Source organism: Strongylocentrotus purpuratus, unplaced genomic scaffold (genome assembly GCF_000002235.5).
Source record: "Strongylocentrotus purpuratus isolate Spur 01 unplaced genomic scaffold, Spur_5.0 spur5_contig_845, whole genome shotgun sequence".
In the NCBI taxonomy this organism is placed as follows: domain Eukaryota; kingdom Metazoa; phylum Echinodermata; class Echinoidea; order Camarodonta; family Strongylocentrotidae; genus Strongylocentrotus; species Strongylocentrotus purpuratus.
Genome location: NW_022145552.1, coordinates 1,159,133 through 1,183,866, shown reverse-complemented (window position 1 = coordinate 1,183,866; position 24,734 = coordinate 1,159,133). Strand labels below are relative to the sequence as shown.

At 37.4% G+C, this 24,734-nt stretch overlaps 2 protein-coding genes across 2 annotated transcripts; both read left to right on the top strand.

Annotated features, from left to right (window-relative positions):
- Positions 1–11,428: 11,428 nt before the first annotated feature.
- Positions 11,429–16,242, top strand: LOC115926484. Its single transcript, XM_030991237.1, has 4 exons — positions 11,429–11,573; positions 12,318–12,584; positions 12,888–13,055; positions 16,127–16,242. The coding sequence occupies exons 1-4, from the start codon at positions 11,429–11,431 to the stop codon at positions 16,240–16,242; spliced, it is 696 nt and encodes a 231-aa protein (XP_030847097.1).
- Positions 16,243–18,259: 2,017 nt separating this feature from the next.
- LOC115918820 lies at positions 18,260–24,540 on the top strand. Its single transcript, XM_030991602.1, has 4 exons — positions 18,260–18,543; positions 19,603–19,827; positions 20,341–20,763; positions 23,833–24,540. Exons 1-4 carry the CDS (start codon positions 18,291–18,293, stop codon positions 24,039–24,041), a joined length of 1,110 nt encoding a protein of 369 aa, XP_030847462.1. The 5' UTR covers positions 18,260–18,290; the 3' UTR covers positions 24,042–24,540.
- The last annotated feature ends 194 nt before the right edge of the window (positions 24,541–24,734 follow it).

Here is a 24,734-nt window from a genome sequence, read left to right as displayed (position 1 = left end):
GGTGGACAAGTTATACGACCTCCTCATTAGGTATTACACGAGGGGGAACTGTCACAACATGCTGGTGAGCACCCACCATTCACATCTGCGTGTATTGAGTATCCATTTTAGAATCATTGAATGGAACCAACGATTAAATGTTGTCACGGGCTTACTTAGGACTGCATATCTAGCTGGCATGGGTGTTATTCCATAAAGACATAGTGGGCCTATCCTATTAATGACATATGCGTAGAATACCAAAAGAAATCGGATACATAATGTAACCTATATCTGATGAATAGTTATTATATCATGTTGATTGTAGAGGGTGCTACATTGTATTAAAAGATCACGAATATTGTTATATTTCTATGTACACTGCCGTATATTTTCGATATCATTGAAAATGTCATCATTTCATATTATGTATATTATGATTATAATCATATAGATTGCATGTATACACCTACAAAATACCGATAAATTGACACTAGAACTGTAAGTCCTCTTGACTTGTATACACAAAAGACTAGCAATTAAACAAAAGTTCTCAAGGGAAAGGCAACGTCTACCTCGAATCAATATGAATCACTTAGTGAGGATTCTTTATTTCTCAGAGGTCTAATTATCTGATTAAATCCAAACGATTAAAGAAGGAGGTCACTGGTGATGTGTGAATATTCTTTCCTGTATTGTATAAATTGATGACAACCGTAATTTTTTGCGATCGTAACTATTGTGGAGCATTAACCCAGATAGTACTGTGCGTCAACGATTAGAATGTCAAATATGACAATGACATATTACGTAATCCGAACATGATTTCTTTTGGACATACTGTATGGTATTGACATTACCCTTGAGTTGATATTTCGGAATAGATGCGATCGTGTTGCATAGTAAAAGTAAAATTATGCATTGTTCTTAAACGCACTTTGTCCCATTTCAGGCCAAACAAATGAAAAGGTTAACTCCCAACGGCATTTGAAAGATAACTCCAATTTAGAACTCCCCCTCCAAAAAAAAAGGGGGGGGCTTGAAAATGTCTTTAAGTGGGAAAATACCGACTATTAGTTGTCAAATCGACTTAAGAGCTATAGAGCCAGTAAGTAAAAGTCTGATATTTAGACCATTATACCGAATGGTCGTACGTTTTGTGCTGCACAAAGATTCATTCAGTTTAATTTTGGCGATTACAAGAAGTGGGTTATTGACGTAGACAAATGCTCATGTACCCTTTACAGCTCATTTTATGTATGTTATTACTAAAGAAGAAAAAAGCCAGTGATCAGTCACTCAATAGTTTCTGACGATGAAGTCTAGCAAGTAAACGGGTTTCCTTGCATACTTTGAATATTAGGACACTGCTAACGTTTAAATTTCACAGATAGAGCATACATGACATATTCATAACTCCTGCAAAGTTCTATAGAATTTGATGTTGGCTGCAAAAGGGACATAGTATCTTTAAGTCATGTTCTATTTGCAAACCGCCGTATGTGCCATTTTTTATGCGTCAATATGGAAACTGTAAGAATTGTATGTAGTTAAACAATTGTTCAATGTTACTTTTTTTATTTGAAAATGTAGAGCATTTAAAGTGAATAAGCAGGTAATGTCATCGATTCATGCTCTTTGATTTAAATACCGTCTTTCTTCATCTCCCGATCTTTCTCTTTCGTTTTCTCCATCTCCTCTCTTTATGTTCATCTAATAGTTGCCTCTTGAAAACTTTCCTCTTTCTCACTCACACTCTAGTCTACCGTACTCCGTCGTCAATGTGCTCCATATCACTACCACACCATGTCTTCTACATATATTAAAGATTTTTCATATCTCTATTATTTCTGTGTAATCAATATTTTCAGTAATGTTAACCATTTATTATAACATTAACCATGGTGCCTTTTGTATCATGTGAGATTTAATGTACGCCCTATTTGAATGTTTTCATCGGCCATATAAGTCTTGTATGCCATTTTGAAATTCGACTTAATTCATGATTTGCATATATATTTTGTATCCTAAAATGCTTTGATTACTTATCGACATTTGATATTGTGAACTTTAAAAAATAGTTTAATCCTTTATGTCAAATTGCAAATGGCATTTATAATTATTTTATGTTAGCATTTTTCTCACTTTTTGATTGGGCTAAGGAAATAAAACTATTTTATAATGAATTGAATTGAATTAAATGTGTATATGTCACTGTGGTAATATGAAACAGTTATGTTACACCTTAACAACTGTATTGCTGCCACACACTTTTGTGCCGAAGACCTTTATAGTTTCATCATGAGGCTGGTTTCTTTAATGAAATCCACATTTTTGCAATGAAATTTACAACGCTATTAAAGAATTATACCTAAATCTGCATATTGCGGCTATGATTAACCGTCGTAAAATTTAGGAATATATGTTGTGATCATTGGTCTATTTGAAATGGATAACATAAAAAGGTGCAAGCAGCTCAAAAGCATTATAATGTTTATTGTACCATTAAAAAAAATCAATACAAAATTAACGCATATACCACAAATATCAAAATTGAAAAACAGATGTTAAAATGTAACATAAAATATGCTACAGAAATTCATACGCTGAGTGAGATCGATAATAGCATAATATATAAATATATCGACTAACTTAATGGTCAACAATGAAAACATCAGTTGAGTGTATATCTCATTTTCAGAGGATTAACCATAACATGAATCATTTGTAATGAACGTATTTAAAATAACTTTTACTAAATGAAGGATTTTGCGAATTCAAATTTTAAAATGCCTAATAAAAACTTGTGAATTTATGAGCAACAGCATGAACTATTTTCTGCAAAATACTTTACAAACCTTCCGTATCAACGATAAAAATGTGCAATATGGCAATTCAAAGTTCCATGAAAATATTTGCAAGATGCTATGAAAAAAACAAAAACATTCGATTGAAATGTGTAATTTATGTACACAGAACATTCAAGTTAAATGAAAATGAACTGAACCTATAGGCCTACTTAGAAGAAAAAAATTACCCGGAAAATACTTGTCGCGACTTGAAATTTAGCGAGAAGATTTAACATATTTCGTGTAAGGTAAAACAAAACTAAAAATGTAGTGTTTCTCGGACCCGACCGTCTCCTTTTTCTTTTTACTAGTAACTATTTAGAAGAAAAAGAACCACCCCCCCCCCCCAAAAAAAAAGAAAAAAAAGCCTGTGATATACATTTTGTTTAAATAGTTTCTAAAGTGATACAAATCATTTGCTTTTGTCATTATACTCACATTGCACAATATATGTGAATAAATAGGTTTGGTCAGCTATCATTAGCATGGCAGCCATCTTGATTTTTAAAAAAAGCAAAATAGTAATGCCCTGCCTCCTCCTTGTTTTAAAAGAGTCCGGACGAGAAACACGCTATTTTGGGTATTTGGCCTATAAAGTAGGATCTACTAATGTAGTAATTACAAGGCTAGTGATGATATTGTGATTATTAAGAGAAAGATTGAAAGGGAAATATGCTCCATGGGTTGGCCCATATGAGAATATAAATTTAATCAAATACCGAAGAGTTCTCGTCTGATTGAAACTCCGGTGAATATGTACGCTACACCGCCTACACGTACCACAACTTCACACCATCAATTTAAAACATTTTAATGTCTAGAATTATGAGGCATATAAAATGTCAATTTCAAATGTACGCCAGTGTTCTATATCAGGCTATGTTCAATTATCGCAGGAATTGTTCGTGATCGGGGAATCCCCCTACAGAGAGGTCACTGGGAATTTCCAAGTTTAGTCTTTATACCAGACGCTCTTCATTTGTGCTCTTGTTTACTTTCTCCTCCGTGTCATTATAGGACAGCTTATATTTTCAAATTTGACTGAAAGAGGTTCAAATTACATTGTCTTAGTAATTTTAATGTTAAAGAGAGAACGAACGTCAACGAGTGGATAAGATACAGTTACGCACACCGTATAGACATGATGGTAGACATTATATCTATACAATATATTACATTTCAATTGGCAAAGCTATGTATTTCTAAATATGTAGACACACAATGCACAATGTGCCTTCTGGGCTGTGGTTAACTTAAAATTATTGGTTCGACCAGCTTCCAGATGTTGATAACGTACACTCTGATGAGGAAATAGTCGTCCCGGATGATAACGATACAAATAAATTGAGCCTGAAAAGAGACAACCATAAGATCTACGCTACCCGTGACCCAACGTCCACAATCCTCGCAATACGGCTAGCCGTATACGCGACATCAGCGTTTATATGGTCAAACAGAGCGGCGCTTTTTGCTGGTTACTTATAGCAAGGGATTAATACCGCGTTGTTTACATGGTGAGTCATTTTTATAAAAAGAATATTCCGCACTGATCATTGGAGGCAATAGACACTTTACCATTTTGTATATGTTGTAAATAATAACTGCTTCATTTCAGCCAAACTAAAGGCTGCTGCATTCAACCCTTACTAGTAATAGTAAAACAATTGCTCTTTATCTGGAATCTTAAATGTAGATCTATTTCCTGGCAAATTACTGGTGGTAGTTATCAACTATGCCTCATTTCTTGCCCATACAGTATTTAACCTACTTCTAGTTCTCTCAAGATTTGGCGTTCTTTAGTTTTATACACCTTGTTTATACACATTAGAAAATTCATGAGTTAATCATGTCACAAACATCTCTCCGAATCAAATTGAAATTCTTTAAATCTAAATTGCAATTTTCAAAGCCCTACAAATTAATGAACTACTAGGAATTTTCATTTGCCACGTAGCCTATAGATCTGGATATATATATGGATATATGTGGATATATATGGATATATGTGGATTATATGTGGATTATATGTGATATATAATTATGGAGATATGTGTATTAAGCGCCGTATGGCAGCCGTGCTAAAGCCGGGGTAATAATCGGGAGCGCCAGGAGGGTCAAATCTGACTGACATGAGCGCTATACAAGAACCCACTATCATTATTTATTATTATATATGCATGTATGTATTTAAATGTACATGTATATCTTTTCAAAGTATATTTGATTTACCAAGGACCTATCATTTGAAATTTGTTTTCGTGACCTCTGAATCACAAACGCTAAATGTTTTAAAAGTATGTGGAAGAAAAAAATACACTTAGAAAATTCAATGCCAGCTAGAAGGTTAAAAATGTGTCAATGTGTCGGTAAAGTGATTCTTATTTCGGCATAAGACATTGACGTTCTCGCCAGAGATCGATTTCCGACGAAGACATTTTTCAACCTTTGGCTTTGCAAAAGAAAATCTCAAAAGGAGAGGTAGGCATAGATAACTTTGATTTAAGCTACCCAACAATCATTCTCTCATTTCCTTTCGCATTATATATATAACATGCAGGCACGTAGCCAGAGTTCGATGTTTGGGGGGGGGGGGGGGCACTTACATGTAATCGATAGAGGTAAAAAAAAAGGGGTCTAAAAAAGTTCAACCGATCTTGGAAATGTTAGGGGGCACGTGCCCCCCCCCCCCCCCCCCCCCCCCCGTGCTCCCCTGTGGCTACGTGCCTGATAACATGTATTCTACTTGCTTGGCAGTGCATCACTCCATGTATGCTATACTGGTGAAATAAAATTAAATTGAAGTGAAATTCATTGTGCATGCGATGTTCTTTTTTCAATTTAGCGGTGATGGGGAGGGTGGACGCATCCCTTGTATTTACGGCATAACAACGCTCCCGGCCTGTCGCTATATCTATAGATCTTTATTATCAATTATAAAATGTGATTATATTTTGCGAAGACTTAATGGGGATGTTCACCATGAATACAAAGTGCAATGCAAAAAAGGAAAATGATTAGCATTAGCATATCATTGAATGTTCGAGGAAAATCTGATGAAGTAAAAGACAGCTATGAATTCTTGATTTTGTATATTATGTTTATGGTTTCCTTTAGAGCAGCTCTCTATTGTAGTATGATATGATTTATTTGTTCTAAATAAGGAACAGAGGGGTGGGGATATGTGGAACCACGTAAAATCGAATGTACAGACGGGCAAGTCCAAGCTACCGTTCACACCTAAACTCGAGTCTATCTAATGAATGCATCAAGCTAATAACTCTACTACAGTATAAGTCAGACACAAAATCAAAATAATGAAATATTTCTTGTCAGTTTATGTTTACAATTTCATGATACAATTCATTTATTCTTGATAACGAATGGGACATACCTACCACTTGCACGGGTTATAATTCTATAGAAAAAAAAACAATGGTATCATGAATGTTTATACAAAAAATTACTCTCGACAATGGGATTATAAATAAATTGGGCATTGTTACATATAATTTCATTATTTTAGATTTGAATTAATATGCAGATTGATAGTATTAGACCTAATAGATTGTTCGGCCCTTGGGAGGACATCGATCCGTAAGTTTCCTTCGTTGTGTTCTGTCTTGTGCTTTTTTATTTTGCTTGCTCCAGTCTATCTTTTCGGTCATTGTATAAAATAATGATAATTTATCAATCACTGTCTCCATCCAGACGAGCAGTAAGCATTCAACCCATCGCCTATGTCCCTGCTACCTGGTTCATCGATGTCATTGCTAAAAACACTTCAAAACTTTAAGGAGAGGTTAGGAAAACCTTCTAAAAAGCGACGCAAATTAGGCGAGGATGAAGACGACTGGTGTGATGCCCTAAACCATTTGTCAGTGGACAGCGATAGCGATGTCGATGAAAAATACTTTGATGCACCAGAAAATTTCGTTAATGAACCAGAGCAACAATTCACCAGTGAATTACCCCCTAAAGGGAAAAAGAGAAAAAAACCGTTTAAAAATACATCACCGAAAACGAGTGATATGAATCCATTTCAACACACATCGTCCTCATCAAGAGGTAGGAGAACCAATGAGGGAGTAACTACACAACGACCACGTCAGGTGAGCCATGCCCTGTATTTGAGTGGCATATTTTATTTTGGAATAATGCGGGTTTTTTAAAATAATATTAATATTACTAATACTAATACGATTGCTATTAATAGATGTGTTGTGGTCGAGTGGATATGTCGCCGGACTGTCGATCGCAAGGTCCGCGGTTCGAGTCCCGCCGCGGCACTAATGTCATTTGGCAAGACATTGATCTACGTTTGCCACACTCAACCCTGGTGATGTAAATGGGTACCTGGCTATAGTTTGATGACTTGAGTTAATTCCATTTAATTAATGATACATATTGTTTCATGTCAGTTAAATAGCTCCTGAACCAACTAAGAGCGATGCCTCTGACTCCATAATATGCCAATTTACTAATTAAAATTTCATGATCAAACGCCTTTGAGAAATCCAAGAGTATGCCTATTGTGTGAAGGTGATCATTTAACGCTTCAGATAATTTATCAATAAAATGTAAGATAACATGCGTAGTAAGTATGTTTTTCACGAAAACTAAACTGGAATTTTGAAAATATTTTGGTCTTATTCAAAAATGTTACTGTTCTATCATATAATTATCAGCTTTTCTAAAATTTTGGGAAAAGATGTCAATAATGAAATGGGTCTATAATTACTTAATGTTGAGGATCACCCTTTTAAAAAATTGGCACTACCTTAGCAATGTTCATTCGTTTTGGTACAATGCCAGATAAGAAAGATAAGTTAAAAATATAGAAAAGCGTTATTACAATTCCATGTATCCTTATTATTAACTCATTTGTTATGCCATAAAAACCAGGGCTCTTTACTTTTGATTTGATTTGATTTATTGGTTTCTGCATCTTCTTTCTCTTTTTTAATCACACATTTTCATGAATATAATATGGTTTGATACAGTGTTTAAAGTGTATATAAATTTATACAGATAATAAACAAATATATTGAATGCATAATTAACATACATTAGATGCAGGAGAGCTACAGAAATAAGCAAAGTAGCTTGACATGCCCGCAGCCCCCAACTTAAATACAATAATTAAAAAAATTAAAAAATAAATAAAAAAAGAGTGACTTGCGGAGAATAAAGGGAAAGGGGAGAGAAGGAGCGTTGGTAATAATACAATAAATCTCATACAACTGCTGATTGAATGCAGGTTCATCCATGGATGGATAAACGGTGCTAGGTCATGGACGATACACATTAGGGACTTTTAGATTGAGTGGACGAGAACACGACGAACGCCGACCAATCATGCGTGTCAACGTACTTAACTGCCCATATTGGCTACAATTGGAAATCTTTTAGATTGCACTCGACGATATGCATGCAGGAAGTAACACAATAAACATCACGGACAAAGAAAGAGGACAAATTCTACCCTCAACTAAAGAACATCCCTTCACTGCTAATATGTAAATATGTGTAGAACAGGTGAATATGCATGTGACACCTGTTTTACACATTTTTACATAATAACAGGAAAAGGGATGTTCCTTTGTCTACCTGAGGAACTGTATATTTTATGCGCACGCGGCATACTAGTACCTTTCAGCATGTAAAGGCGCTATATAAATGTAGATTTAGGAAAATTAAGGTTAACGCATTCCCGATCGCCGACTGAGACGACATAACGCTTGCGCAGTGCCTTAAAATGACGTCACACGTTGCAGTCAAAGCTGTCGACGTGCAAATCTAAAAGTCCCTATTATTGTTGAATGAACAGTCAATGTACACACGAAAATGAATACATTAGAATTACACACGACAGGATCAATATTTAGACAATAACATAGTTTAACCGCCTTCTTAAAAGAATACAATGTCCTAAGGTTTCTTATTACAATGGGCAGAGAGTTCCAGATGTCTGGGCCGGTGTGTCTAATGGATTTGAGAGCCAATGCGGTTTTTGGATATCTTAAAGGTGAAATTCAAAGAAAATCACAAATATGCCAACTAATGTATCACTAGAAACTGGTAAGTTAACAGATGGCCATCGTACAAGTTATAGGTCAACTACATATCGGGGGATTTATAAAAATACAAATACAACCACCTCCGTAGCAGCTGGGATATACGAGAGAATCGCCGGAAAAATAACGATGTTTAATGACGTCACTATATGGACCAACACTGCCCAAGCAGACGACATCCCATAGAGAATGAACATAATTGCAAAGCTATTATTTCTCCAATTATAATGAGTTTAGTGTATATAAATGTAATGGCATGTCAAACCATTCAAAAGGGGATATGACCCGATCCTGATAACTAACATCTTTTGCTTGTAAATACACAGGATAGGGGTTAATTAACAATCAAAGAAACCAGACTTTCAAATTGAAAACCCCCGGAATGCTATTAAGGACGGCATTTGTTCCATCTTGAAACGCCGAACATACCCCGGTGTGTGCAGCTGAATATACAATGGCGTCTTATTTTGCTTACAAGCGACATATTCCATTATTTTTGTATCGCTGCATTTGTCATCAAAATAAAACCATGCGCGGGGTTTAGAGTGAGGCAATAGATTATACATTTAGCCTGACGGTAGTGAAGTAAGTAAGAGAAAGAACTCAAAGAAGATGAAAACACAGGCACTGAAAATGCGTGAGATGTCATGGGGCATCGTCTGCTTGTGCAAGTCATGTCCATACTGTGATATCACACATCTTAGCAGCGTTCGGAGAGCTCTTCAGGTGCTATGCCGGGGCTGTATTTAAGCGTTTTGTAATTTATAATAATCATTACTTCGAATGTTTCCAAGCATTGAATTTTGATAACCTTGTCGAATCACAGTTTCAACTTTGCAATAATGAAAATAAAGTTAGTTTTTAAAATCAACGAATATCTACTTTAAATGGAATTTTTCAGTTTGCCTTGTAGGGTAAGAGTGGATGGTTGAATTCAAATTAAACGATGGGGGAAAGTATGAAGGTAGTAGACCATTGTGTAAGCGAAACATGAAAAGTGCTATTTGTAGAATATTTAGAGTTTTTAGTTTTGAAAACAAGGGATAGGAAGAATCAGTACATATAAGCATGGCTTTCTTTTGTAGCGAGTTCACAAGTTTAAGCAGTTCTGCTTCATTCATGGGCATCAAAAATAGGCTACCTTGCATAAAATCAAAAAAGTTCTTCTGACATCTAGGGATAGATCTTCTACGGAACAACCATTCACATTTATACAATTAATATTTGAAGTTTTTAAAGGTGATTTAAAAATACTTCTAATTACTTTCCATGTATTTTTAATTTCATTAAATGTCATTTTAAATCGAGCAGAATAATATTGATTCTTTGCAGTACGTAATACAAAGGTAAGAGTATTTCTATCATTAGAATACTTTCTCCACATAAAATCTGAGCTTCTCCTTTTATATTGATAATACAACTTGTTTTTCTTAGTATTATAGACTTTAATATTGATTTAGTTATCCAAGGCATACGACGAACTTTATTATAGTTTTTCTTTTTGTATTCACTATTCAACCACTGGGACATTCCCATCATACAACAACTTGAATGTATTAAAGAAATTTTCAAAAGCGCTTTCAACATTTTGATCTGAAAAAACATCATTCCAATCAGTTGCTATTAATGCTTCTCTCAATTTGGCAATATTTTCAGGAGTACCTTTGCGTACATATTTCCCTGCCTCTGGATTTACGATTCAATTTCCCCAAAGACAACCTACAATACACAGGATAATGATCAGATACATCAGATACTATAATTCCAGAGGGTGGATATGATTGTACATTACAGAAAATATTGTCAATTAAATTACTGGAAACTTCTGTAATTCTTGTTGGCTTATTGATAAGGGGCAATAAGGAGAAAGACATTAACATATTTAGAAAAACATCAATTCGATTATCATTATTACAAAGTAATAGATTTGCATTATAGTCTCCCATAAGATATATTTACTTTCCTACTAAAAGTGGATTTTCTAGAATTGACTGGAATTCAATTACAAAATCATTAAAGTTACTATTTGGAGGCCTGTATACAACACCTATAATATGATTCTTTTGATCGGGGCTATCAATCTCAACAAAAACAGTTTCTATTTGGTCCGACATTGTACTAAGGTCATGATATATATGGAATTCTACTTGGGAAGGGATGTACAAAGCAACACCTACTCCACGTCTGCTTGGTCTATTGTTGTTCACAAGATTAAAACCAGAAATAGATAAAAAGGTTCCTATCAGCTTCACTTGTAAACCATGTCTCAGTGACACCTAGTGTTACCAGTCCTGAAGTAATATTATCAATGAATCTTAATTGTTACATGTTAGAGCACTTTGTAGATACCTGGTGAAAGAAGGATCATCAGAGCTTTGGATGAGTTTCTCTTTTGGGATAAAATATTTGATAAGTAGTTCAAACTCACATTTTTATTTTTATTTGTTTCATTTTCAGAGTCCTCCACGACATTCGAACAGCGGCGGTTTTCGATTTGGCCCGAAAAATTCTAGCTTTTCCCCTCCGATGGAAACAGAACCATACCATTTTGCTGCTGGAGGATCCAACACTGCAACTTCATCCTCTTCAGAAGCGGGCGTTCAGGTTGGTCTCAAACGGTTGACAACCATCCATGACCCGCCCCAGGAACACCCTATGAAGGGTAACACAGGTATAGGTATGAAAGTTATCTTGTTTAAAAGTTATATTTTCTTCTCAATATAAAATTCTTTACCTCCAAAACGTTCAGCTGTTCAGCCACAGCCTTTGTCAGCGAGGTGGCCCGACTTGACGTTCTTGACGTGATGGACAATGAACTTATTAGTTCCCTCAATAAATACGAGAGACACATTCCTGGATGCTCATGACCTGAATAATATAACTTTAGGCCTATATGTATTTATAAAATAAATTACCGATAGACAAATGCAACAAAATTAAACGACACTGAAATCGGAAAAATTGTTTCCTTTATCTTCATTTCTAACGCATCAAATTATGGATTGGTACTAACTTACTTTAATTTAATTAATTTTCTTTGTTCCATCATTCAATTTGCTTCACATGCCGTATATGTAAGATTTTGCAGCTATTTGCAGAGGCGGATCCGGGATTTTGTTAAAGGGCAGGGGCATATAATGACGACAATTTTTGTTTAAAGCAAGAAAAAAAGGGGCAAAATAAAGACAAATTAAATTAAATTAAATATTAGCACTTTTGAGATGCCTCTGGGGTCTAGAATTTAGGGGCAAAAGCAAAACTGAGAGGACAAGGTTTTCCTGCGTGTTCGTAAAATATTTCATAGTGGTTTTACAAAGAGGGCATAGGCCGCTCAGCCCTATTGCCTCTCCCGTTTATTTTTAAAGCAGTAAATGTATATTATTTTACAGATAGTCATATTTTCTTATTATTCAAGGTGGAATATCCGACAGCAGCCTTGAAAAGCTGACCAAGGCTCTTATGGTTGATGATTATAGTGCTCGTTCGCTAGGTTTGGAACTCGGATTCATCCGCACAGAAGTCTATCAGTATTGTGGATATGGTAAACCTAAAGAAAGTTCTGGAATCTTGCGCATGTTACGGGCCTGGAAACGCAAAACCCCTGAGGCAAACGAGACATCTGGTTTACTGGAGGCGCTAAAGAAAGCAAACCTGAAACACCTGGCAGATGACTTACAAGAAGGTATTAAATTTATATAGTTATCTTCTTTCTGCCGCTTAGATAACCATAAACATGATCGAATAGGTCATTAAACAAATCTACCCAAGGCAATTTCAACATCCTTGTGCGTCACCTATTGAACTTAATGTACAAGGATGACAATCACATATTAGTGAGAACATGATTTCTATAGGCATCACAGAGTAATCGATAAGTATTGATAACTTGCATAAGGTTTTTTAAGTAGTTCTAACTCCGAAGTTAATCACCTTTTTTATAATTCGAATTGTACCGGTTATCCTTTCGACCGGAATGATCTTTCAGCTCCTAGCACTTCCACTACGAAGAAAACAGAACCAGTTAGTTACGGACGATCCAACACTGCACCTTCATCCTCTTCAGAAGCGGACGTTCAGGTTGGTCGAAAACAGTCGGCAACCATCGATGACCAGCCCCCGCTACAAAACCCCATGAAGGATTACACAGATAAAGGTATAATAGTTATCTCGTTTGAAAGTTAACATTTCTTCTCAATATTAAATTATTTAGCCACAGCCTTTGTTAGCAATTTGATCCGACTTGACGTTTCTGACGTAATAGACAATAGTCTTGTTCAGACGGAGAAAAGTTACCCTAGGGTAAAGGTCGTGTTTAAGAGCTAGTCGAGGTAAATATGGCGGGGTATATGGCGGGCCGAGCATGCTACTATCCGTACAACTATACCTTTATCCAGCCGGCCAATCAGAACGAAGGAGACTGTACATGTATACAACTATATCAGTGGCGGATTCAGGGGGCACATGGGGCACGTCCCCGTCCCCCCCCCCCCCCCCCCCTCCCCTGGTAAAAAAAAGGGGAAGGGGGAAAAGAAAAGGGAAAACAGGAGAAAAAGGAGGGGTAAAGATAAAGGAGGGGAAAAGAAAGAAAATGGAAGAGAGAAAGATGAAGAAGAGAGGGAGGAGATAAAAGGGAAGAGGAGAAAAAAGAGGGGGAAAGGAAGAAAGGGGGAAAGACGGAGAAGAGAAAAGGGGGAAAGGAGAATAATGAGAAGGGGGAAAAATAAAGGGGGTGATATTATAAGAAGGTGTTTTTTTTACCGATTTATTCTCATCAGATGAAGTGAGCATTTCATGGTTTTACATGGTACACAGACAAGTATAAGTTGTACCCATCGTCTTCAAGATGACTATGTATGTGTGTAACTTTGGTTTTTACGGTCATGTATCAATCATATATTTATTTACGTCTGTGGACCGACCTTAAACGTCATCAACCGAAATTAAGACGTGACTCAAGTGACTTGAGTCCGCTTGGTCAGTTCGTAGGCGAAGACAGAGAGCTGACCATACCACGGACCAATTCACACCTCCCCTGTAGATATGCTTTTTGTTGTTGTATTCAGAGTTAATTGGCAATCAGTCAAATTTGACTATTATGACAAATTAATTGACCCCTCTCTTTTATCATAACTGTTTTCAATTGGCATGGTGTCCCTGCATTTTTTTCAGGTATTGTTTTTAAAATAATTATTATCATGCCAGTTCACCACATCCTGTCCTTTCTTATTCGGCACCATCTTCGCATGATGGTATGATACGAGGGTTTCTCGGAAACAAAACAAATTGAAATACAGTTGCGGAACAGGGAGGCTCCATTTGGGATACCTTTACCTGATAATGAAAGGAAATGAACTTGGGTTTGAACTGAAAGTAAATCTTTCCCGAGAAAATTGGTTCCACTGTCTTACACATATTTATTTAAAAGAAAACGAAAATGTAATATACACCGAGCAATGATAAGCAACAATATGGGCCTATGATTTAAAAAATCAAAACGGAAACAAAAAACATATTTACAAATTATTTGAATAATGGGGCACGTATTCATGATATGCCCCGATACTATAGACCTTTGTCGTACTTTATATACAGATTATATTTACACATGGGGAATGTAAAAGTTTTACCTAAATTGTTGGATATGACTTTTACATACCTTGGGTATGATCCACTGTAACAGTCACATGGTTAAATTTCTGACTGGTGCCAAAGGCTGGATCCTTATTGGTAAAGATCGGCTATTCGTGAGATTGGTCAGAGATGGCCGCCTGGAGGCAGCAGTGCTTTGTAAAGTATAGTATGCCAGATGTTGCTGATCTGAAGGCCACTGTCCTGAGGACCAGTGTTGTGTTGGTGGATCTCCAGTGCTTCCTGAATCTTCGTGTATGTGTTTGATAGAGGTGCAGGCACGTAGCCAAAGTTTGATGTTTTTTTGTTGTTGTTTTTTTTTTTGGGGGGGGGCACATACATGTAAGGCCTGTCGTTCCTTAAAGTCACATAGAAGTCAGCTCTCATGGGGAATTCGACACCGCTCGGGTGTTTACCCAATAACAGGTGTTGTCAATCACCAGGGTTAGCCTCGAGTTTTATATGACAATTAGACCTTATGTAATGCTTTGCTTTTCCTTCGCCCGAAGAATCTCCGAGCATGCTCCGAGAGACTAGGGGGTAATTCTTGATTGGCCAACGGGTTTGCTGTGTGCAGATTTGTACTGCCATTAATGGTATTTCCACCAAGTCTGGTGTCAGCGAATTACGGCCTTCTGCACATGGAAACTGACTACCTACTCCCTTTAAGCCTTGTGGTACAGGAACGGCCTGTCTCTCCAGTGTAGACATTACCGTATTAGCTGGGAATTTGATGGGCACGGCGATATTGGTTGGTTGGGTGCTTGCTGTTGAGGTGTTGAAGAAAGTCATCAACTTTATCAACCCCATTTGGCCATATCACAAAGGTATCGACCACGTACGTATCATAACCGCATCTTGGGCCTCAGGGTTGCTGACTGTTATGATGCCTGCTCGACATGTTCAATGCACAGCTTTGCTACTATGGGTAACAAGGGAGAACCCATAGCGTCTTCCGTCTTCTTGTAGAATAAATCTTTCTACGTAAAGATACTATGTCCCTTTTGCAGCCATCAAATTATAGAGAACTTTGAAGGAATTATGGATATGTCATGTGTGTCCTATCTGTGAAATTTAAACATTAGCAGTGTCTTAGTATTTAAATTATGCAAGGAAATACGTGTACCTTCTAGACTTCACTGTCAGACACTATTGAGTGACTGACTGACATCTTTTTTTCTTTGGTAATAACATACATGAAATGAGCTGTAACAGGCACACGAGCATTTGTCTACATCAATAACCCACTACTTGTAATGGCCAAAAGTAAACTGATTGAATCTTTTGTGCGGCACAAAACGTACGACCATTCGGTAAAAGGGTCTGAAAATCAGACTATTACTAGATGATTACAATCACTTAAGTCGATTCGACATCTAGTGGTCGTTATTTTCCCACTAAAAGCCATTTTCAAGCCCTTTTGTTTTGAGGGAAGTTCTATATTAGTATTGCCTTTCATATGCTGTTGGAATTAACCTTTTCATTTGTTGGGCCTGCAAATGGGACATAGTACCTTTAGAGGAAGTGAAGTTTAGGCACAATAAATCGGGTCGATTATCTGTTATGTGGAATTGTCTGTCCTGTTCTTGAGTTGAGTGCCTGCTAGGAAAAGTCATATTCCTGATCTGGTCAATAAGGTCGGTAGAGTTTACCACATGGTGTTCACAGTTGCCAAGAAGAAGTTTGAGAAGCAAAGCAAGGTGCTTGGCTAAGTCATAGATGGGTGAACCCCTAGTGGAAACTATTGGCCTTTAAGGAATCTCAGGTTTGTGGATCTTTAGTTTCCCGAAGGTACGGGGCACTTCGTAATTGGTGGTACAAGGTTTGGGACAAGAATTGCTTCTCTTTTAGGGAGAGGAGCATGTCATTAACTCTGCGTTCCAAGGCTGGCGTTGGGTCCCGAAGAAGTTTCCAGTATGTCCCACAGGCAAGAAGTGTTTTGATTTTGGACTCGTACTCCTTCCTGTCCACCACAACTGTGGCGTTAACCTCGTTTGAGGATGGAATTGTCATTGCTCAGAATTTTAATGGCTGAACGTTCGGCCTGGGCGGCTTGGCCAACGCCAGAGTATGGGTGATCTGAAGGCGGGTGGAGCTATCCCTAGTTTGGTTCAGGAGTTTGAGCCCTGTCTAAATGCGTTGAATGGTGTCTTTCTTATCAATTTTTCTCAGGCTACTGCAAAGTTCAATCCTTAGGATATAAAACTATTGTTCGTCCTGAGTAGCTGGCGCTTGCTCAAGTTGATTACAGTTTTGTTGCGAGTCAAATGTTGACAAGATCTGCGGTTAGACGGGGTTGAAAGGAGCAGCATATTGAAATTCTTCATTTCCCGTGACTTGGTAGTCTCAAAGGCAAAGTCAAAGGATCTTCTATTCAAACTTTCACCCTTTTTCCAGTCATCTTATGAAAAAGTCAACTTGATACCTGACTGGAGTTGATGAAGATGGCTGCGAATGTCTCGGATCCTTTCCCTGGTAATTTAGGGCAAATGAGGGATATCTAAGAATGCGTTCGGCTGCTCTAGATCGGACAGGTGTTCTGAAAAAGAGTCCTAGGGGTGTTGCACCCGAGTCCTGGCATCTTTTCAGAAAGGTCAGATGGTTGGTGGCCTTGGCTTATTTGGTAAGGCTCGAACATGTAATAATGCAGTTTAGCCATTACATAATCTTTGTACGAGCTGAAAGGGCCTTCTTCCTCGGCATAAAAGTGATGGAATTGGTACGAAAGTTGTGAAATATAGTTTCATATCTATCCATATAAGATGGATGATTCTGTTTATTATTTGAATAGATTTCTAATGGGTTCTAACTCCATATTTCCTACGTCACTCCATTTGATTATGTCTGTGTAGGCTCCATGTGAATGCGTTTAATATAATCTAGGATAGACTTCAGTGAGGTTTGCGGTTACACCGTGTATTATTTCTACAGGATTAGTCAAAATGGGGATAGGCAGCTAATCCTCCCCCCCCCCCCCTAGCAGAAAATAATAATAGTAATAATAATAATGAATAAATAGATAAAAATGGAAAATCCACTGCTGGCCTTACTTATATACAGGTCTGCAGAAACCTATAAGACTATCTTTTCATAAAGTTTTTTACTCGTTGTACTGATAAACAATGAGCCTTATTCCTCTTTCTTGTATTTTTAAGCAGTAAATATTAATGTGTACTATTTTACAGATCATCATATTTTCTTATTCAAGGTGGAATACCTGACAGCATACTTGAAAACCTGGCCAAGGCACTTGAGGGTAAGAGTTATCCAAATGCTAGTTCGCTAGGCCAGAAACTCGAATTCAGCCACGCAGAAAGAACTCAGTACTGTGGACGTGTTCAACTAAAACATAGTTCTGGAATCTTGCGTATGTTAGGGGCCTGGAAAAAAAATACCCCTGATGCAAAGCAGATGCCTGGTTTACTGGAGGCACTAAAGAAAGCGAACCTGAAACACCTGGCAGATCATTTGCACTCACAAGAAGGTATGCAGTTTATATAGTTATCTTCTTTCTGCCGCTTACATAACCATAAACATGATCGAATAGATAAAAAAAAAAATTAATCTACCCAAGGCAATTTCAATATTCTTGTGCGTCACCCATTGACAAAAATGTGCGAAGAGGATAATCAAATATTAAGCAGAACATTTAATTATGGTTAGAGTATTGAGATTGCCCTTTTCATTTATTTGTTGTACGCCTTTTTTTTTAATTTAAAATTTAGGCAAGTTTGAGAAGCGGAAGGTCAAAATAACCCTAATGACATCCTGGCACCTTTCCAGCGTAGAGGGTTTGAAGAAAAAGCTGATGACCTTGCAGAGGGCTCGTTCTGATCTCATAGAAGCCGTGAAGGTCCTCTCGCTCCCCTTCAGTGGGTTACAACGCTTCACATTCACTGAGGATGTTGATATCATGGTTCTCTGCCACTCTATCGTGAACAGGCGGTTCGGCATCACCAACGTAACAGACTCCCTCTACGATGAGTTCCTCGATTACTGTAACAAGACGCTTGGTGAGTTAATGAAAGGAAAGGTCGAGTTATAGTAAAGATGAATAAATAGTTCATTAGCTTTCTCATACTTTGTATATCAGTCATTTTAGTAAAATTGTCCCCTAAAAAGGATTGGTCGTCAAATGATCTCTGATACGAAATCTGACGAGAACTGTAGGTGAAAAGTTTGTACCGAACTTTCAAGCCTGATGTGTTTTCAAACCCATCCCGGAAACCCATATACCTATATCTGTGTGCAATGCATGTGGTTTTTAGCAAGAATGAGTCAATTTATTTCCATTTTGATCATTCAAGAACTTTACACTTTTACACTGTTGCCTACATAGTTGACACTGGTTCATACATTATTTCATTGAATTTGAAATGTTGATTTTTAGGATTTTGTTCTCTCGTTCTAAATTCCTGCTCTGAACGTAAGATTACCATGACTCTAAAACATAATAGTCTTTTTCACAATACATAATAAAATAAGTCTTGGCATATATTGGGGTACATCTCAAAGCTCAGCCTTATCAAGGTTCACTCCAATTGTGGTTCTTAGGAACTAAATTATTGTTAACGATGAGATCGATAATTTGAGCGGATGAAAGAATTGGAAAGGGTTATCAATATTGTATCACCAAAGGTAAAGATAATACTCATCACTATTGTTGCTGACAAGCTGAAGAAAGAGGTGGGATTCGATAAACTTTATGTGTGCCACGCAAATGATCTCCTAATTCCACAGTGTATTTTATATGCGATATGTTTACTAAAGTCTTCGAGATTATTTAAATATGTCCAGTGTAGAATAACTCTAAATAATGATGTCAAAAGGGTGTTCGTGTTGCCAATCGAGACCGGGCATTGTTTATTTTGCAAAATGTTGTGTTCCACACAGCAATCTTTCTGTTAATATTCGTAACATTTGTTTTGTGCCGATTGACGCGCATGGTAAACTAGCGACAGTGCAAATTGGTCCTGGTGGCGAATGAAAGGTTCAGTGTACGGTTTGTAGAGTAGATGTTATAGGAGTACGATTTGCCAATGGTTCTTGTCTTGTCCTATTGTGCCTTCTAGGAAAAGAAAGAATCGTGGTCATTGCTCACGATTTCAGACAGGAGAAAAATGAGGTGAGGGCAGTGACGATGAATACTTTCAAGCACACCCAATGGTCCACCTTTGAGAAGGCGGGCCTGGTCATGATTTGTGGAATGATGGATAAGACCCCAGAGATTCAGGAGAAAGATTGGAAGAGCTTGGTGAAGTTCCTGGAGGACGCTTCTAAGTCAACTCCCACAATTGGTGAGTAAGACATATCTTGAATTGTTCGTTTTGCGAAGTGATGGCATTTTTATTACTACGTGTAAAAGGGATGTCACACACAGAGAGCTACCAAATGGTATTGCTATTCCATATTGCATACTGCTATTTGAGAGTAATAATGAAGGCGTCATGAAGTTATAGTTTGCTTTACTCTGATTGATATCAAGCCTATTTCACCTTTAACCAGGTTTATACAATAAGCTATGTGTGTTTCTGAGTAACAAATACTCACCGTTCCATTATCTATAACTATCTGTGATGTTATTGATCCTGTAATCCTCTTGATTTACGTCAGATACTATTTCTCACATAATTATGTCACAAGCGTAAAACATCTTTAAATCACGTACATGGCATATAGCCATTTTTAAGACAATCTTCTTGTCGCTGCATAATTGAATTGATGTAATTTTAAATATATATATATATATATATATATATTTATTTATGTATTTAAAACCATTAACAAACATTCATTTATTCTGACAACAGCTGATATCAGTCAAACAACGCTTCCCAAAATAAACACTTCTGACACCAAACAAAAACTAAACAAATCTGAAAAAGATAAGAAAGGTATGAATATCTTTGGCACGACATCATCAGGTGGCCCTGTTGGGATGGTAACGGGATCCCACAAGCCCGCCATCTATATCTGCACCTCGTGGGGGCTAGACAGTGTTAAAGGACTCAAGGAAAAGTTACAAACTTTGTTAAAGCAATCGTTCTCAAGGTATGAGATCAAGGAGCAAGTGCTGCCTTACAGTCGCCCGGAGGATTTCAAGTTTCCCCCGGAGGTGGATAAAACTGATGCCATGATTCTCTGCCATTCGGTGCAGAACAGGGGTTTCTCCATCACGGATGTTCAAAACTCAATCTACGACGAGTTCCTGAAGTACTGCAATCGAGTCTTTGGTAAGTGAAAATCTGGTATTTTGGGGTATAACTATTTGATAACACTATAGCTCGAATTATCTTTCATTCAAATTGATAGATTTATCTTACTCGATTGGTTGCATAATTTTTATGCCTCCGCCACCGAAGGTGGTGCCGGAGGCATCATGTTTTCGGGTTGTCCGTCCGTACGTCCGTCCGTACGTCCGTCCGTCCGTCCGTACGTCCGTCCGTCCGTCCCGTTTGACCGTTATCACAATATCTCAAGAACCATTTAAGATTTAAACTTAAGACTCGGGAATAGTATTTATCACCATAGGAAGACGATCTGATTAGATTTTGGAGTACGTAGGTCAAAGGTCACAGGTCACAGAGGTCAACTTATGAAATTCCTTGTATTGAGTTTGTTAGCGCGATATCTCAAGAACCATTTGAGATTTAAACTTAAAACTTAAGGATAGTATGTATCACCATAGGAAGACGATCTGATTAGATTTTGGAGCACGTATGTCAAAGGTCAAGGGTCACAGAGGTCAACTTATGAAATTCCATACATTGAGATTGTTATCATGATATCTCAAGAACCACTGGAGATTTAAACTTCAAACTTAGTGATAGTGTGTATCACTATAGGAAAACAATCTGATTACATTTTGGAGCACGTAGGTCAAAGGTCAAAGGTCACAGGGCTCATTATGTATGCAAAAACAGCTTGTGATCGCGTTATCTGAACAACCGATGGATGGATTCCTGCCAAACTTTGGTCATGTATGTATCTTGCAGAGCTGATGAACTGATTAGATTTTGGGGTCACGAGGTCAAAGGTCACAGGGCTCATTATGTATGCAAAAACAGCTTGTGATCGCGTTATCTGAAGAACCGATTGATGGATTCCTGCCAAACTTTGGTTATGTATGTATCTTGCAAAGCCAATGAACTGATTAGATTTTGGGGTCACGAGGTCAAAGGTCACAGCGCACATTATGTATGCAAAAACAGCTCGTGATCGCGTTATCTGAACAACCGATTGATGGATTCCTGCCAAACTTTGGTCATGTATGTTACTTGCAGAGCTGTTGAACTGATTAGATTTTGGGGTCATGAGGTAAAGGTCAAGGTCATGCGGCTCATTATGTATGCAAAAATAGCTTGTGATCGTATTATCATTAGAACAGATTGATGGATTCCTGCCAAACTTAGATCATTTATGTATCTTGCAGAGCCAATGAATGGTTCATAAGATCAAAGGTCATGGGCTCATTATGTATGCAAAAATAGCTTGTGGACGCATTCTCATTAGAACTGACAGATGGATTACTATTTAACTCAGGAAATCTTGCAGAGCCAATGAACTGAGTAGATTTTAGGGTCATGAGGTCAAAGATCAAAGGGTCATATATGTTTATGAGAAATTGCTTGTAATCACGATATTCTGAGAACATGTTAATGGATTACAATTGAACTTGAATTTGAAAAATTTCTTCCGTTTCGGTTTGTAAAATTGCTCTATGACGGAGGCATCATTTTCGACTGCGCGCAGTCGAATTCCATCTAGTTTTTGTATGCCTTGACTGGTTGACTGATTGGTGGGTTGTATGACTGAGTCATTGAATGTTCGCTTTATTCAATGATTCGGTGAGTGACTGATTGAATGGGTAGGCCTATTATTGTTTGCAGTATGAATGGTTGATTGATTGTGTGATGTATTGTATGAGCGCTTGATTGTGTAAGCGATTGAGTGTGTGAGTGATTGATTGTGTGAGTGGTTGATTGTGTGAGTGATTGGTTGTGTTAGTGATTGATTGTGTGAGTGATTGGTTGTGTAAGTGATTGATTGTGTAAGCGATTGATGGTGTGCGTGGTTGATTGTGTGAGTGATTGATTGTGTAAGCGATTGGTTGTGTGAGTGGTTGATTGTGTGAGTGATTGATTGATTGTGTGAGTGATTGATTGTGTGAGTGGTTGATTGTGTGAGTGATTGATTGTGTAAGCGATTTGTTGTGTGAGTGATTGATTGTGTAAGCGATTGATTGTGTGAGTGGTTGATTGTGTGAGTGATTGATTGTGTGAGTGATTGATTGTGTGAGTGATTGCTTGTGTGATTGATTGGTTGTGTGAGCGATTGATTGTGTGTGCGATTGCTTGTGTGAGTGATTGATTGTGTGACTGATTGATTGTGTGAGTGATTGATTGTATGAGCGCTTGATTGTGTAAGCGATTGATTGTGTGTGCGATTGCTTGTGTGAGTGATTGCTTGTGTGAGTGATTGATTGTGTAAGCGATTGATTGTGTGAGTGATTGATTGTGTGAGTGATTGCTTGTGTGATTGATTGGTTGTGTGAGCGATTGATTGTGTGTGCGATTGCTTGTGTGAGTGATTGATTGTGTGACTGATTGATTGTGTGAGTGATTGATTGTATGATCGCTTGATTGTGTAAGCGATTGATTGTATGTGCGATTGCTTGTGTGAGTGATTGCTTGTGTGAGTGATTGATTGTGTAAGCGATTGATTGTGTGAGTGATTGATTGTGTAAGCGATTGATTGTGTGAGTGATTGATTGTGTAAGCGATTGATTGTGTGAGCGATTGATTGTATGAGCGATTGATTGTGTGAGTGATTGATTGTGTAAGCGATTGATTGTGTGAGCGATTGATTGTATGAGCGATTGATTGTGTGAGTGATTGATTGTGTAAGCGATTGATTGTATGAGTGAGTGATTGATTGTGTGAGTGATTGATTGTGTGAGTGATTGAATAAATTCAAAGTTATTGTAGAGGTATGTTTTGTATTTTTTAAATTTGGGGCCACATTTGCCGCATGATACTGTGTGCTTGTGTAATTGATTAAGGAGATAATTATTTGAAAACTTTTATCAATTACGTGATGGGTTTATCATGATATGAATTCATTATTTATATACGTGACTGATGGATGTTTAGTGATTTTGATCCAGAAATCTTCAAATCGTCCCTTTTATCATCGTCAAACGTTTCTTTTTATTTCAGACCCAGTATCATCTAAATCTAGTACTAACCATCGACGGACAATATTCAAGTCATTTTGTACGTTTCATTTATTCTATTCTTCAGGGAGAAGTCGCATGGCTGTGATTGTACACGATTTCGAGTACAAGCCTGAAATCCTAAAAATCCAGCTTGAGACAATTCACCGAACCCAGCCGACGACTTATGAATTGGCAGACTGTGTAGCTGTGGCAGGACGGCTCAACGTTCCCGATGTCCAACTCTTTCACGATAAGTCGACAAGTTTAGAGACGTTTGTCAGGAGATTACGCTAAATACGATCGCAAAGACTTTCGAGAAAACAACCCAAGGCAATTTCAAAAAGATATTATACATCCCAAATTGAACAAGATCGGATTACGCTACATCACTGTAATGTTCGGACATTTAAATAGATGAAGGTAAGGGCCACTGAAAATTGCCTTATGATTTTGCAAAATTCTTATTAAACTGCCCCATTGTTGAGGTATCAACTTCATGAATATGTAATTGCTTCCATGAAGTGCGTCGAACCGGACTTGATCATTTATCATGATTAATCTGCCGTGAAACACTGAAAATGAACAGGTTAATATATATGGTCAGCAAATTAGCCAGTGGAGCTGATGATATCATAGAATTATATTCATATAACATTGGGATCAATTATCGTTTGATGAATCTCCTTGAAACTGATGGATTTATCAAGTTTGGACCCCCTACATGATTACAGAAATTGATTTCATTTCTAGTGATAGAAGATTAAAACGTTTTTCAGTCTCCTCCTCCCCACCCCCCCCCCCCCCCTCCCTCCTCTCTTTCTGTCTTATATAAAGTTCTGCTGTCCTGCAGTACAAGAAATGAACACATTTACTGTATGAATACAAAAATATGCTTGTCCATTAATGGAAAAAGCGATCATACGAATATTTCTCATAAATTATGTTCCCACATAATCTAAGAAAACGGATAGTTCAATATATACAATT

What these genes read in the sequence shown, in the direction of transcription:
- LOC115926484 (XM_030991237.1), top strand. Translation starts at nt 11,429, where the DNA reads ATGGAAACAGAACCATACCATTTTGCTGCTGGAGGATCCAACACTGCA. An exon ending in GGCAGATGACTTACAAGAAG is followed by an intron (nt 12,585 to 12,887) that starts GTATTAAATTTA and finishes ATGATCTTTCAG; the next exon opens with CTCCTAGCACTTCCACTACG. An exon ending in GAAGGATTACACAGATAAAG is followed by an intron (nt 13,056 to 16,126) that starts GTATAATAGTTA and finishes TCTTGAGTTGAG; the next exon opens with TGCCTGCTAGGAAAAGTCAT.
- LOC115918820 (XM_030991602.1), top strand. Translation starts at nt 18,291, where the DNA reads ATGACATCCTGGCACCTTTCCAGCGTAGAGGGTTTGAAGAAAAAGCTG. An exon ending in TAAGTCAACTCCCACAATTG is followed by an intron (nt 19,828 to 20,340) that starts GTGAGTAAGACA and finishes TTCTGACAACAG; the next exon opens with CTGATATCAGTCAAACAACG. An exon ending in GTACTGCAATCGAGTCTTTG is followed by an intron (nt 20,764 to 23,832) that starts GTAAGTGAAAAT and finishes TCTATTCTTCAG; the next exon opens with GGAGAAGTCGCATGGCTGTG.